We start from the raw sequence: 14663 nt of genomic DNA, 5'->3' as shown, positions 1-14663 counted from the left end.
CATGTGTGTATTAAATCTACTCCTGGTCTGTTTTCTCCCTTTCTTCACTTGAGGAACTAATAAACTAAATCAGTTCTTCGGTACTGATGCATCTATGGAGTCATCACCACTTGCAAGGGGTTGGAAATGTGAGTCCTCATAGCTGCAGAAGCAAAGCTCAGCTGGGAAGAGTGAGGCTGAGCTTATTTCCATCCATCACATTAGGCCCTCCGCCACCAGCAGCAGCCATGGCTATGAGGGCCGGGGAGCCTGGACCAGAGTCCAGCATCAAGGATGGAGGAGGGGGTTTGTACCCAGCCAGGAGAGAAAGTAGCAGCAAACAGCCTTCCAACCAAGCTCGATTTCACAGTCTGATCCCTGAGCCAGCCACACAGCTTCACCTGGGAACTTGTTGGAAATGCAAGTTCTCAGAATTCACCAAGACCTTACGGAATCAGAAGCTCTGGGCCTGGGGCCCAGCAGTCTGTGTTCTAACAAGTCTCAGACACTGAAGTCTGAGAACCACTGCCCCAAGTGCTGCAGAACCTGGACAACTTGAGTCACTGTCCTGATTCCCTAAGGTCCAAGGCTTTTGGATGTGCACCTGCTGCAAGGTTGGGCCTCTCCTTCATGAATCAAACACGCTCTTTAGTAAAAAGATTTTTCTTCCTGGCAAATCTCACAGACCCTTAAATAATTATTAAAAAGACCTGTACACACATAAGTGTGTGTTTATTCTGACGCCACTTAAGAGCAGCAAAAAGAAAGATATTATCACCATTTTGTCAATAGTTTCCATAATTAAACATGTGAAGAGGGCTTGGCTTTGTTAAGATTCAGGGGAAATAATCCTTTTAAAATTCTCTGTCAGAGCATATTGTCTACTAGGCTAAAAGTTTCTTCTCAAATACGATATTGGCCTGAGGTGTTCAAATTCCTGGACAGTGACAATGCAGCATGAACTCAAGGTAAGCCATGCTGTCTCGTCTGGGGAAATGTGTGCCAGGTAGGGGGAAGAGCAATTGCAAACACACTGAGTGACCACCAGGAGGCCAATGTCACCAGTCAAAAACCGGGCGGTGTAGAGAGAGGACAGGAAAGTGGCCAGTTGTATAATGGAGAGCCAGACTGCACAGATCCCTGGGAGCCATCATCAGGACATCTCCTCCGAGTGAAATGAGCCATTTGAGCTTTATAAGGCAGCATGAATGGTCAGAGCTAAAAAACGTGCTCTAAAAGGACCACTTTGACTATGGTGCTAAGAATAGGCTCTGTGGGAGTAGCAGAATGGAAGCAAGAGATCACTTACTAGGTTTTCCAAAATTCATGAGTGAAACAATGATGCCTCCAACCAGATGGTAAGCAGAGGTGCTAATAATTGGAACATTCTAGATATATTCTGAAGGTAGAAGAAATAGGTTTTGCCCATGGATTGGATGGTGGAAAAGGGAGAGGGGTTGGGACTGTCTCTGTGTTTTATGGTCTTAATAATTGAAGGTTAGATTTGCCATTTACTGGGATGGAAAAATTGCAATTGGGGTGGGCGCTGGGCAGCAGTTTGCTTCCAAACATTAGGTCTGAGTTACATATTGGAACTCCAGAGGAGATGTTGAGTTGGCAGTTGGATTTAAGAGTCTGGAGTGGAGGGGCAGGGTTAGTCTGGAGAGATAACTTTAGAAGTCAGCCGTATATATCGACACTAGTTGTTTCCTGAGGAAGAAGAGAACAGTTTTATAAAACCAGCTTATAACTTACACAAGGTTGTTCAGGGCTGCTTTATTCATAACCATTAAAAACTGGAAAAAGCTCAGGTGTCCAGTACTAGGAGAATAGATAAACAAGCTGTGGTATATGCAATGGCATATTAGTCATAAAAAGTATATTTACTTCTGAAAATGGCCACTACCTGAATGAAGCTCATAGAAATGATGGTGTATGAAAGAGGTAGGACACAAAAAATACACACTTTATGATTCCATAACAAGTAGGACATGAAAAATACACACTGTATGATTCCATCTACATGGAACAGGCAAAACCAATGCGTATGGGGGAGAATCAGAACAGTAACTGCCTCTGAAGGGTTACCCCTGCAGGAATCAACTGGGAAGGCATATGAGAGATCTCTGGTGTGATGCTGACTTCAGTTTCCTGATAAAAGTTTGGGTTGCATTGGTATGTGCATTCATCTAAACTCATCCAATGGAACGTGTAAGATCTGTGCTTTTCACCGTATACAAATTACCTCTCAAAAAAGAAACAATGTTTGCTCATATGCAAATACTGAACTCTAGCTAATAACATTTGTGATATGCATACAAAGGTGGTTAGGGGTAAAATAAACTGATTTCTATAATTTACTTTGAAATATATACAAAAAAGATGATAATGAAGAATGGGTGGATGGATACATTCATCTGCAATTTTAAAAACAAGTAAAGTTAAAGTGTTAATTGCAGAATTAATGTGGTGAATATATGGGTATTCATCGTAAATTCTTTTTCTTTACACTGAAAATTTGTTATGAAAATTTTGAAATTGAAAATTATGAAACTGCTGAAAGAAGAATCAGTTTACTACGGGTTCAAAACATCGGTTACTTTTATACCCTTAAACTTCCATCTAAACTTACTAGAATTCAAGTCCCATGGGAGCAAAGCTTCTATCTTCCTACAGACTGTTCTGTGACAGACACCTGTCAGCACACTGGGACACACCAAATACATGTTCAGACAGAGCCACAGTTGACTCGTTAGGGTTTTGTATTGGGGAAGAAGAGTTTGTCAATAAACTGGAGGAAGTACAGGAAAAAAGCAAAAGACCCTACTGCTCGGGACATTTGAAAAAAACTTTTTTATTGGAGTTCAGATTGCCAACACACAGCATAACACCCAGGGCTCATCCCGCCAAGTGCCCCCCTCAGTGCCCATCACCCAGTCACCCCCACCCCCCGCCCACTTCCCTTTCCACTACCTCTTGTTCGTTTCCCAGAGTTAGGAGTCTCTCATGTTCTGTCTCCCTCCCTGATATTTTTGCTCATTTTCTCTCCTTTCCCTTTATTCTCTTTCACTAATTTTTATACTCCCCAAATGAATGAGAACATACAATGTCTGTCCTTCTCCCACTGACTTATTTCACTCAGCATCATACCCTCCAGTTCCATCCACGTTGAAGCAAATGGTGGGTATTTGTCGTTTCTCATGGCTGAGGAATATTCCATTGTACACAGAGACCACAGCTTCTTTATCCATCATCTTTCGATGGACACCGAGGCTCCTTCCACAGTTTGGCTGTTGTGGCCATTGCTGCTAGAAACATCGGGGTGCAGGTGTCCCGGCGTTTCATTGCATCTGAATCTTTGGGGTAAATCCCCAGCAGTGCAATTGCTGGGTCGTAGGGCAGGTCTATTTTTAACCATTTGAGGAACCTCCACACAGTTTTCCAAGTGGCAGTACCAGTTCACATTCCCACCAACAGTGCAAGAGGGGTTGAGGACTTTTTTTTTTTAAAGATTTTATTTATTTATTCATGAGAGACACACAGAGAGAGGCAGAGACACAGGCAGAGGGAGAAGCAGGTTCCATGCAGGGAGCTCAATGTGGGACTCGATCCCTGGACTCCAGGATCATGCCCTGAGCCAAAGACAGATGCTCAATTGCTGAGCCACCCAGGTGCTCTCCTCAGGACATTTTAAATATTTCTCCTCACTCTCTCGTGTGCTTGAGCTCCAAGGACAAGTGGGATGTAATTCTTATCTTAGCTCCTCTACAGGGAAGGTGTTTTTTCCTTTGACTTCATTTAGTAGTTTTAAAAAATCTTTGCTTTTCTGCAGTTTAACTATGGATTTTGTCATTTATCCTGCTTGGTGTGCTCTGGGCCTCCTGGCTCTATGGTTTGGTGTCTGACAATAATTTGGGGAATTTTTTGAATCGTTCTTGCTTCAAATATTTCTCCTATTCTCTCTCTTTCCTCTTCCTCCAGTATTCCTATTAGGTGTCCTGTTCCCACAATTCTTAGATACCATATTCTGGCTTTTTCAGTCTTTTTTTTCTCTTTCTTTTCAGTTTCGGATGTTTCTGTTGGTTGACATATTCACAAGCTCAGAGGTTTTTTCCTCAGCCATGCACAGTTCACCTACAAGCCCATCAAAGGCTCTGTTCATTTTCTTGCAGTGTGTTTGATCTCTAGCATTTCTTTTGTCTTCCGTCTTAGAATTCCCGTCTCTCTGCTTAGCTTACATGGCCCACCCATTCTTGCCTGTTGTCTGCTTGGACACTGGCTATTCACATGCCCAGGTTTCACCTCCAGAGGCTCTATCAGGTCTTCACAGTAAATGTCAGGCAACGTATTAATCACTGTCTTTAAAAATTTCTGTTCTCTGGGATCCCTGGGTGGCGCAGCGGTTTGGCGCCTGCCTTTGGCCCAGGGCGCGATCCTGGAGACCCGGGATCGAATCCCACATCAGGCTCCCGGTGCATGGAGCCTGCTTCTCCCTCTGCCTATGTCTCTGCCTCTCTCTCTCTCTGTGACTATCATAAATAAGAATTAAAAAAAAAAATTTCTGTTCTCATAACTCAAATATTCCTGCCATATCCATTTCTGTTCCGATGCTTGTTCCCATGCAGTCCCTTCAAATTCTTTGTTTTGCCTTTTAGTATGTCTTATGGTTTTTTTTCTTGATAACCAGACATTGTGTGTTGACTAAAAGGAACTGAGGTAAATAGTCCTTTACTAAATGTGGTGGTGAGGTGTGAGGAGAGAGAAAGTGTTCCCTAGCCTATGGCTGAGTCTACTCTTTCAGTGAGCTTGTGTCTCTGGACTGTGAACCTCACACATGCTTCTCAGTTGTCCTTCCCCCTCAGGAGGGACAGGATAACTAGAGGCGTCTGCAGCTCACATGGAAAGCCACAGGTGGCTGAAGTTGGGTATTTCCCTTCCTTCGGGTCCACTAGGCTTTAGTCAGCTCGCTCCCTGGAGGGCAGGCCTTGTGAGGAACAGAGTGCCGGGGTGTATTCTAAAGTGGAACCCCTCCACACCTTCCACCCCAACACAAGAAGCATGAGGGAATTGTTCCCTGGGATTTAGCCTGAGGATCTGGTAGAGCTCCTGGAGGTAAAGCTCACCAAAGTGGCCCCTCCATCACCAAAGACTGGTTCCCCCTGGAGTTTTTAACTCTCACTTGTCCACATGAGCCTCCAGCAATTCAGCAACTTGAGGTCAGGTTTTCTTATCCCAGCACTGGTTTCCCCCAGAGGTTTCTGCTCTTGGTTTCTCTTCTGGTAAGTCGTGATCTCTCTACTGGAGAAATAGGTTTTCTCCAGTTTGAGGGGAAGCAATTTGCCCTGTTACTTCCCCTCTCTGATGGATTTAGGAATTTCTGGTCAGTTCAGGTTTTTACTTATTGTTTAGCAGAGTGGTGACTTCCAAGCTCCTTACATACCAGACAGGAAACCAGAAGTCTTTACTTTGTTCCTTAGATTCACAACTGATCTGGTGAAGAGGCTGCTTGTGGCAGCTGAGGGGCCTGCCTTTGCAGGAAGGATTCTCTGAGGCCTGGACCCGAAAGAACAAGGTAGGCCAGTGGCAGTGGCAAGAGGAGCAAGAATCCTCTCCTCATGCATGCGTGCGCTACTTTGGCCCCTCAAGACAAAACACCCAGGTTTAGACAGCAGCCTGGGTCCTAGCGGAAACCCAGTGGCAGTGAAAGTGGTGTGGCTTTGAATGGTTGCAGAAGGGGGTCAAAGGCAAGAATATAGGACAACGGGACTAAAATCCCTGGGGAGATTCAGAAGCCCTTACTTAGAAGGGATTTTGCTGGGGCTGAGTTCTGGTGCCATTTAGCTAGAAAACAAATGGCAGTGAAATATGGGGCATGCCGTTTACCCCATGTTGAGCCACATTTCACTGCCTTGTGAGTGTCCACACCTCCTCTTATAATGTTTCTAGGTTAAGTCAAATGATTGGAGCAAAGACAGTTAGGAATATGGCAACTCTTTAGTGGCAGCAAAGAAAAGGGTTTCAAATTTGCAATGTAAAGAGCCATAAATACATCAGATAAAGTTGGCCCTTGAACAGTATGGGCATTAGAAGCACTGACCCCTGCTCTTTTGAAAATCCTCATGCCACTTTCGACTCCCCCCAAAACTTAACTACTATAGCCTACTGTTGACCAGAAGCCTTACCAATGACACAGTCAGCTAACACCTTTCATAAGCTATATGTATTAGATACATCTGTATTCTTTCAATAAAGTAGGCTAGAGAAAAGAAAACATTATCTAGAAAATCATAAGGAAGACAAAATACATTTACAGTGCTGTACCATATTTATTGGAAAAACCCCATCTGCACCTGTAAGTGGATCCCCACAATTCAAATCCATGCTGTTCAAGGGTCAACTGTAGTAACATGTGTAAAAAAGGGGAAGCTGGTGATTTGTGTCCAGGAACTGCAGTTTCAACACCAGGAGCTCACCATCATGGGTTCCTGTGGCCTCAAGTTCCCCAACTTTATAAAATAATGGCAACAAAACCAGACTCAAAGTGAGAGTTAGACAGGAACCAGGGAACCCTCTGCCTGTAAAATTGCGATGCGCATGTGAGCCTCTACTTTTCAGGTTCCAGGAAACTGTACCAGTAGGAGCCCGAAGCTGGAAAAGCTGACCCGCTGCGTCTTGGGACAGCTGGTGTGGAATTCCGAAGGGGATGCTGATGCATTCATCCCTTCCTGTGCGCGGAAAGCCCATAAACACATCTTGAGTTCCAGCCTAGAGGAGTTCAGCCTTCTGTAAGCAAAGCTGGTCACAGGACATCTGTCTGGATGCACGATGCTCAACTGCCTGCAAATGATGGGAGCGTCTGAACACCCATCCCAGCGCTCTGTCTTTCACTTTTTCCCAGGCCTTGATCTTCCCGGGGTGGATGCCAGGGGATGGGGGCAGCCTGTAAGATTAATGTGCTCGGTGTTCACACATGAAATTAGGAAGAAGAAGAGCCACTCAGAGAGTAGCTCTTTTCTACCTCATGCCCTGGCTTTCAGGAAACAACACTAGTCCCCAGAAAGATGCTGTGGAGATTACAACATTCCTGCTTTTGTCTACTGCTTTCAATAGCTACAGTATTTGAACACTCATTCAGCCCAAAGCTCTTTTAATTGTATACAGCACCCTAAGAAGGTCATACACACCCTGACATTAAGAATATAAAAACCTTGCGCGCGTGTGTGTGTGTGTGTGTGTGTTTACATGCGTATATGAGAACACGTGTTATACATTGGAAGACAGAAGAGGAAACACTGGCAACTACCTCAAGCATTAAATCAGTAGCGAACATCACCTACAACAGCCAAGACATGGAAATAACTTAAGTTCATGGATAACTGCACACACAGGCTGTGGTATATCTACAAACAAGAAATTCTGTCTGTGATAATGTGGATGGAACCTGAGGGTATTAGGCTCAGTGAAATAAGCCAGAGAGAGGAAGACAAATACTATGATCTCATAAACAAACAGACAAATCAAACTCATAGCAAAAGGGATCAGATTAGTAGTTACCTGGGACGCCTGGGTGGCTCAGCTGTTGAGCGCTGCCTTCGGCTCAGAGTGTGATCCCCACCCATATGGGGATCGGATCAAGTCCCCACATCAGGCTCCCTTCGGGGAAACTGCTTCTCCCTCTGCCTGTGTCTCTGCCTCTCTTTCTGTGTCTCTCATGAATAAATAAATAAAATCTTATAAAAAGAAAAAGACTAGTAGTTAACCAGGGGTGAGGGATAGGGGAGGAGCAGAGGCAGGTGGTCTAAAGGTACAAACCTCCAGTTATAAGATAAATAAGTACCAGGGAAGAAAACCTACAACATGGCAACCATAGCTCACACACAAAAACTTAAGAGCATAAACCGTAAGAGTTCCCATCCCAAAGACAAAATGTTTTGCTTTCTCTTTTTATTGCTTTCTATAAGAGATGATGGTTTTGCTTTCTCTTTTTATTGCTTTCTATAAGAGATGATGGTTTTGCTTTCTCTTTTTATTGCTTTCTATAAGAGATGATGGGTGTTAACTAACATATGTGGCGGTCATCTCACAAAACATGCAATGTTAGGTAAACAATACGCAGCACACCTTAGACATATACCGTGACTGGTCTCAACTGTGCCTTGATAAAACTGGGGGGAAAGTGTCGCTGACATGTACCCATACTTACTCTGGGCCAGGAGCTCTTCTAAAGGCTTTGCACATCCTCTCTGTTTACTCATTTTTATCCTCACAACAACCTCCTGAGACACATATTACTATTTTCATCATTATTCCTTTTCTGGGGGTGGGGAGGCTAAGGCACAGAGACATCAGTAGTGGAGAGGGGTTGGGATCCAGGCTGTTAGTGCTATGACCCCTGGCCTGCAGGGGCTTGCTCCCTAGGATCCATTTAGAACTCCCTGCACCTCTAGCAATTTTTGGGTGGTGTCTTTCAGGTTTTCTATGTAAAGTATCATGTCGCCTGCGAAGAGTGAAGGTTTTACTTCTTCATTGACAGTTTGGATGCCTTTTATTTCCTTTTGTAATCTGATTGCTGAGGCTAAGACTTCCAGTACTGTGTTGAGTGACAGTGGTGAGAATGGACATCCCTGTGTTGTCCCTGACTTAGGAGAAAAGCTCCCAGCTTTCCCCTCCACTGAATATGGTGTTCACTGTGGGTTTTTCATATGTGACCTTTACTATGTTGAGGAATGTTCCCTCTAAACCTACTCTGTTGAGAGTTTTATCATGAATGGATGTTGTACTTTGTCAGATGCTTTTTCTGCATCTATTGAAATGAGCATATGGTTCTATTCTTTCTTTTATTAATGTGTTGTATCATGCTGATTGATTTACAAATATTGAACCACCCTTGCAACCCAGGAATGAATCCCCCTTGATTGTGGTGAATGATTTTTTAAAATGTATTGTTGAACTTAGTCTGATAATATTTTACTGAGAATTTTTGCACCCATGTTCATCAGGGATATTGGGCTGTAGTTCTCTTTTTTAGTGGAGTCTTTATCTAGTTCTGGTATCAGAGTAATGCTGGCCTCATAGAACAAACTTAGAAGTTTCATTTCTTATCTATTTTTCAGAATAATTTGAGGAGAATAGATATTAACTCTTTTCTAAATGTTTGGTACAAGTAGCCTGAGAAGCCATCTGGCCCTGGGCTTTGTTTGTTATTTTTTTTTGTTTTTAAGATTTTATTTATTTACTTATGTTAGAGAGAGAGAGGAAGAGAGCTCAAGAGCTGAGGAAGGGTAAGGGCAAAGGGAGAGAGAGGCAGAGAATCTCAGGCTGACTCCATGCTGAGCATGGAGCCTAATACGGGGCTCAAGCACATGACCTTGAGATCATGACCTGAGCCAAACCAACCAAGGGTTAGATGCTCAGTTGATTGAGCCACCAGGGTGCCTCTATTGGGAGGTTTTTGATTACCAGTTCAATTTCTTTGCTGGTTATCAGTCTGTTCAAGTTTTTTCTTCCTGTTTCAGTTTTGGTAGTTTACATGTTTTTAGGAATTTATCCATTTCTACTCTATGATCCAGCAATTGCACTACTAGGTATTTACCCAAAGAATACAAAAATCCTAGTTTGAAGGGATACATCTACTTCAATGTTTATAGCAGCATTATCCACGATCCTCAAATTATGGAAATAGCCCAAGTGTCCATTGATTGATGAACAGATAAAGAAGATGTGATGTATATATACATAGTGGAGTATTACTTGGCCATAAAAAGAATAAAATCTTGCCATTTTCAACGATGTGGATGGAGCTAAAGAGTATTATACTAAGCAAAATAAGTCAGTCAGAGAAAGATAAGTACCATGATTTCACTCATATGTGGAGTTTAAGAAATAAAACAAATGATCATAGAAGAAAAAAGAAAAAGAGGTAAACCAAGAAATGGTCTCTTAACAGATGAAACTGATGGTCATCAGAGAGGAGGTGTGTGGGGGGATGGGTTAAATAAGTGATGGGGATCAAGGAGGGCACTTTTTCATGATGAGCACTGGGTGATGTACGGAAGTGTTGAATCACTATATTGTACACCGGAAATTAATATTACATTGCATATTAAATAACTGAAATTTGAAACTCACTAAATAGTACTGTATTCTCCAGACTACCTAATTCTGCAATTCGATTTAATTCCCCAATACCACTTTTTCTGCAGTACCTTCCTTGTTCAGATCTTTGCTTGCAGGAACATGTTGGGAGCTTAGAACCTTTGCCTGTAGGACAGGAAAATGACAGATTAGGAATGTCACATTTCAAGACATGTCTAGGAAAAAAATTAGAACATTGAGTTTCTTTGATTCCTTTCTCTTTCCTTTCAACAATGCCTTTCTGACGTTTCTCTTCTCATTGACAGGCATCTAATAGTCCAAGACCAAAAGGAAACACCCGTACTTTCTCCATAAACTATAAGTCTTCTGGGCATTGCAAGAACTGGGATGCATTTGTGTATCAGTGGTCAGTTGTAAAGGATGAGCACAACTAAAATGTTAGAGGAGGTTTGATCTAATGTTACATAATTGAAGAAATGTCTTCATCTTTGCAGCAATCATGTAGTTATGATTGCAGCCACCATTTAATGAGTAGCCACTAGTGGTTGGGCAGTATCAGATGCTCTCACTAACTATAAGATAACCTTATTACCCCCAGTTTACAAATGAGGAAACTAGGGCTTCTCTAGGCCTCCCCTGGCTGTCTTCATTCCAGCTACACTGAATTTTTCTGTCTTTTCATTTTCCTTTCTCCTTTCTGTCAAAAGTCTTTTGCAGATGTTGTTACTTCTGATTATATACTATTTCCCCCACCCTCTAACTTGTAATGCAGTTCAGAATTTATCTCAGTGTGTAATCATATATTCACCTGTGTCATTTTTAAATAATGTCTGTCTCCCATATGATACTCTGAAGTTCATTAGAGTGGGGATGTTAGGTGTCTTTGCTCATTACCAGATCATAAGAAAATAGTGCAATACCAGAGACATGGTAGGCATTCAATAATACAGGTTGCATTAATTAATTTACCCAAATTAGCAGGGCTAAGAGTCAAACTGAGTTCTGCCTGGCTCCAAAGCCTGAACTGTCTCTATTGTGCCCTGCCCTTCTAATATATTCATGGCACTTTAGGAAAATAAATAAGCCTTTTTTTTTTTATTGAGAGAGAGAGAGGCAGAGACACAGGCAGAGGGAGAAGCAGGCTCCATGCAGGGAGCCCGACGTGAGACTGGATCCTGGGTCTCCAGGATCACACCCGGGCTGCAGGCGGCGCTAAACTGCTGTGCCACCGGGGGTGCCCAAGGAAAATAAATAAGCCTTAACATTAATAACTTACATGGAGATGCCAAGAGAGTGGAGCCTGGCAGACAACAGGACAATCACATTGGCAAAAGGTAGGCCTTGGTATGAATGACATTGCAAAAAGTCTTTCAACCTTTGAATTTGTGGGGACCTATCTACCTGGCTTCTGTCATAGTTATCTGTCCATCTGTATATCTAGAAATCTGTGGTTTGCGTTTCCACCACTCGTCTTACTCTTTGCCCATCCCCACTGAATTTTAGTGGCTGTTGGTCTATATTTGTCACTTAGATGGGTAGACAGATCAATGTGATAAAGATATGGATGATATAGATGATACAGGTATAGATATGTGTGCATGTCCATCCTTTTGGAACAGATTAAAATGGATACTTGAGTCACAATGGAAAAACAAAACTTCCAACTATGATTGTTTTTTTTCTGAATTTTTTTTCACTGTTCACAGTCTATTTTTATTTTTCCTTTAGTTCCATCCCTCAATTATAACTCATAACTTCAGTCTTGGAAGTGTTAGTTTCTTGCCTTTGAGATCTTTGCCCTCTCCTGTTTACACCTCAGCAAACACCAATATGGTTTTCATTTATTAAACAACTATTATGTGCAAGGCACACAATACTTCTTCACTTATATGCTCCTGTGCAATAGGATTCCCATCTAAGGTCTCTATCAAAGGTTCTCATTTTGCAGAGTAGGAAAGTAGGGCTCCAAAAGGCCAACTAACTTCCCAAGGTCACACTTCCAGTATGAAGCAGAACCAGAATTCAAATCACATCTGGTCCCAATTGCTTTGTGTTCTTTCTGCCACACTGAAAAATGGCTAGAACATTTGAACCCAAAATTGGAAGCCACATATAGAAGAATGAAATTGGGCCATTTTCTTACACCACACACAAGGATAAACTCAAAATGGATGAAAGACCTAAATGTGAGACAGGAATCCATCAAAGTCCTAGAGGAGACCACAGACAGCAACCTCTTCGACCTCTGCCATAGCAACTTCTTGCTAGACACATCTTCAAAGGCAAGGGAAACAAACAAACAAACAAAAAACTATTGGGACTTTATCAAGATTAAAAGCTTCTGCATAGCAAAGGAAACAGTCAACAAAACTAAAAGACAGCCTACTGAATGGGAGAAGAGATTTGCAAATGACATAGCAGATAAAGGGCTAGCATCGAAGATCTACAAAGAACTTATCAAACTCAACACCCAAAAGACAAATAATCCACTCAAAAGATGGGCAGAAGACATGAACAGACATGTCGTCCAAAGAAGATACATGAAAAGATGTTCCACATCACTCGGCATCAGGGAAATACAAATCAAAACCACAATGAGATACCACCTCACACCAGTCAGAATGGCTAAAATTAACAAGAGGAAACAAAAAATGTTGGTGAGAATGCAGAGAAAGAGGAACTTTCTTACATCATTGGTGGGAATGCAAGCTGGTGTCGCCACTCTGGAAAATGGTATGAAGGTTCCTCAAGAGGTTAAAAATAGAATTACCCTGTGACCCAGCAATTACACTACTAGGGATTTACTCCAAAGATACAAATGTAGTGATCTGAAGTGGCACCTGCACCCCAATGTCCATAGCAGCAATGTCCAGAATAGTCAAACTGTGGAAAGAGCTAAGGTGTCCGTTGACAGATGACTGGATAAAGAAGATGTGGTCTATGTATACAGTGGAATATTACTCAACCATCATAAAGGATGAATACCCACCATTACATTGACATGGATGGATGCACTGAGTGAAATAAGTGAAATAAGTTAATCAGAGAAAGACCACTATATGGTTTTACTCATATGTGGAATATAAGAAAGAGCACAGAGGATCGTAGGGGAAGGGAGGGAAAACTGAATGGGAAGAAATCAGAGAGGGAGACAAACCATGAGAGACTCCTAACTCTGAGAAACAAATTGAAGGTTGAAGGAGGGGAGGTAGGTGGGGGAAGGGGTAATTGGGTGACCAGCACTGAGGAGGGCACATGATGTGATGAGCATTGGGTGTTCTAAGCAACTGATAAACCATTGAACACTCGATCTGAAACTAAATACGTACTTCATGTTGGCTATTTGGATTTAAATTAAAAAAAAAAAAAAAGAAGTAATAAAGCCAGTCATCTCAATGGCAGAGGCTGCTTGAGCCACATGAATACAATAAGGGTAGATGACAGGCTATACTTACCTTTCCCTTCATTGTCTCAAACTTTCTCTCCCCACTTGCTTCCTCTCTTCACTTGCTCCTGCATAAGGGAAACCAAGAGTACTCGACTAGTCATCTGGAAAATGTCTAAAACATTAATTCTACATTAGAATTAGAAAGATGAAAGATGTAAAAAGAAAAACAAGAAGAGAATTATCATTTATTGAGTGCCTACTTTATGCCAAGTGCTTTACAAACGGTGACCCGTTTACAACGCATAGAATGTTCTTCACATTTTGTAGGTGAGGTACACTTGAGCAGGATAAGAAACTAAATCTCAGCTTTTCATTGAGTCATTTCTTTTCCCTAAAACCTTTTTCTGGTCAATTTCATGGATGCATGTATAAATCACTGATTACTCCCAAAATTCAATACTCCAGGTCCCACCTGTCTCTTTTTTCCCAACCAGCAATTCTCAACTTTTTCATTTAGTGGAACTTCTTTACATTTCTCACAATTATTGACAACCTCAAAGAATTTTGCTTATGTAGTTTATATTTATCAATGTTCACTATGTTAGAAATTAAAACTGAGAAAAAAATTTAAATTTATTAGTGTATTTAAAAATATAATTCACTACATGTTAATTATATTTTATGAAAATAGCTATATTTTCCAAAACAAAAAACGATGTGCTGAAGAGAATGTCATTGTTTTGCAGTTTGCAAATCTCCTTAACATCTAGCATAATAGGGACGCCTGGGCGGCTCAGCCTTCAGCCCAAGGTGTGATCCTGTAGTCCCAGGATGGAGTCCCGCATCAGGCTCCTTGCATGGAGCCTGCTTTTCTCTCTGCCTGTGTCTGTGCCTCTCTCTCGCTGTGTCTCTCATGAATAAATAAATAAATATCTTAAAAATATGTATCTAGTGTAATAGAAATCGCCTGGGTTGTCATATCTGTTTCTGCCTTTAATCTGTTTTGATATTGACAAAAACTGGCGTTGTACACATATATAGTTAGAAAGAGGAGTATTTTTCTTTTTTCTTTTATTATTTATTTATTTATTTATTTATTTATTTTTTATTTATTTATTTAGTATATATACTTTTAAAGATTTTATTTACTTATTCAATGAAAGACACAGAGAAAGAAAGGCAGAGATGTAGGCAGAGAGAG

At 41.6% G+C, this 14663-nt stretch overlaps 1 protein-coding gene across 1 annotated transcript in view; it reads left to right on the top strand.

Annotated features, from left to right (window-relative positions):
• The first annotated feature begins 227 nt into the window (after positions 1-227).
• Positions 228-14663, top strand: part of RASSF6 (Ras association domain family member 6) — a 63844-nt gene continuing 49408 nt past the window's right edge. Inside the window, exons 1-2 of the mRNA XM_041726897.1 lie at positions 228-461; positions 6595-6764. Coding sequence (XP_041582831.1) covers positions 228-461; positions 6595-6764 — 404 coding nt within the window. The remainder of the gene's footprint in view (positions 462-6594; positions 6765-14663) is intronic.

This window comes from Vulpes lagopus, chromosome 12 (genome assembly GCF_018345385.1).
Source record: "Vulpes lagopus strain Blue_001 chromosome 12, ASM1834538v1, whole genome shotgun sequence".
Lineage (NCBI taxonomy): Eukaryota > Metazoa > Chordata > Mammalia > Carnivora > Canidae > Vulpes > Vulpes lagopus.
Note: the sequence above shows the minus strand (reverse complement) of the source record. Positions and strands in the feature narration are given on the sequence as shown.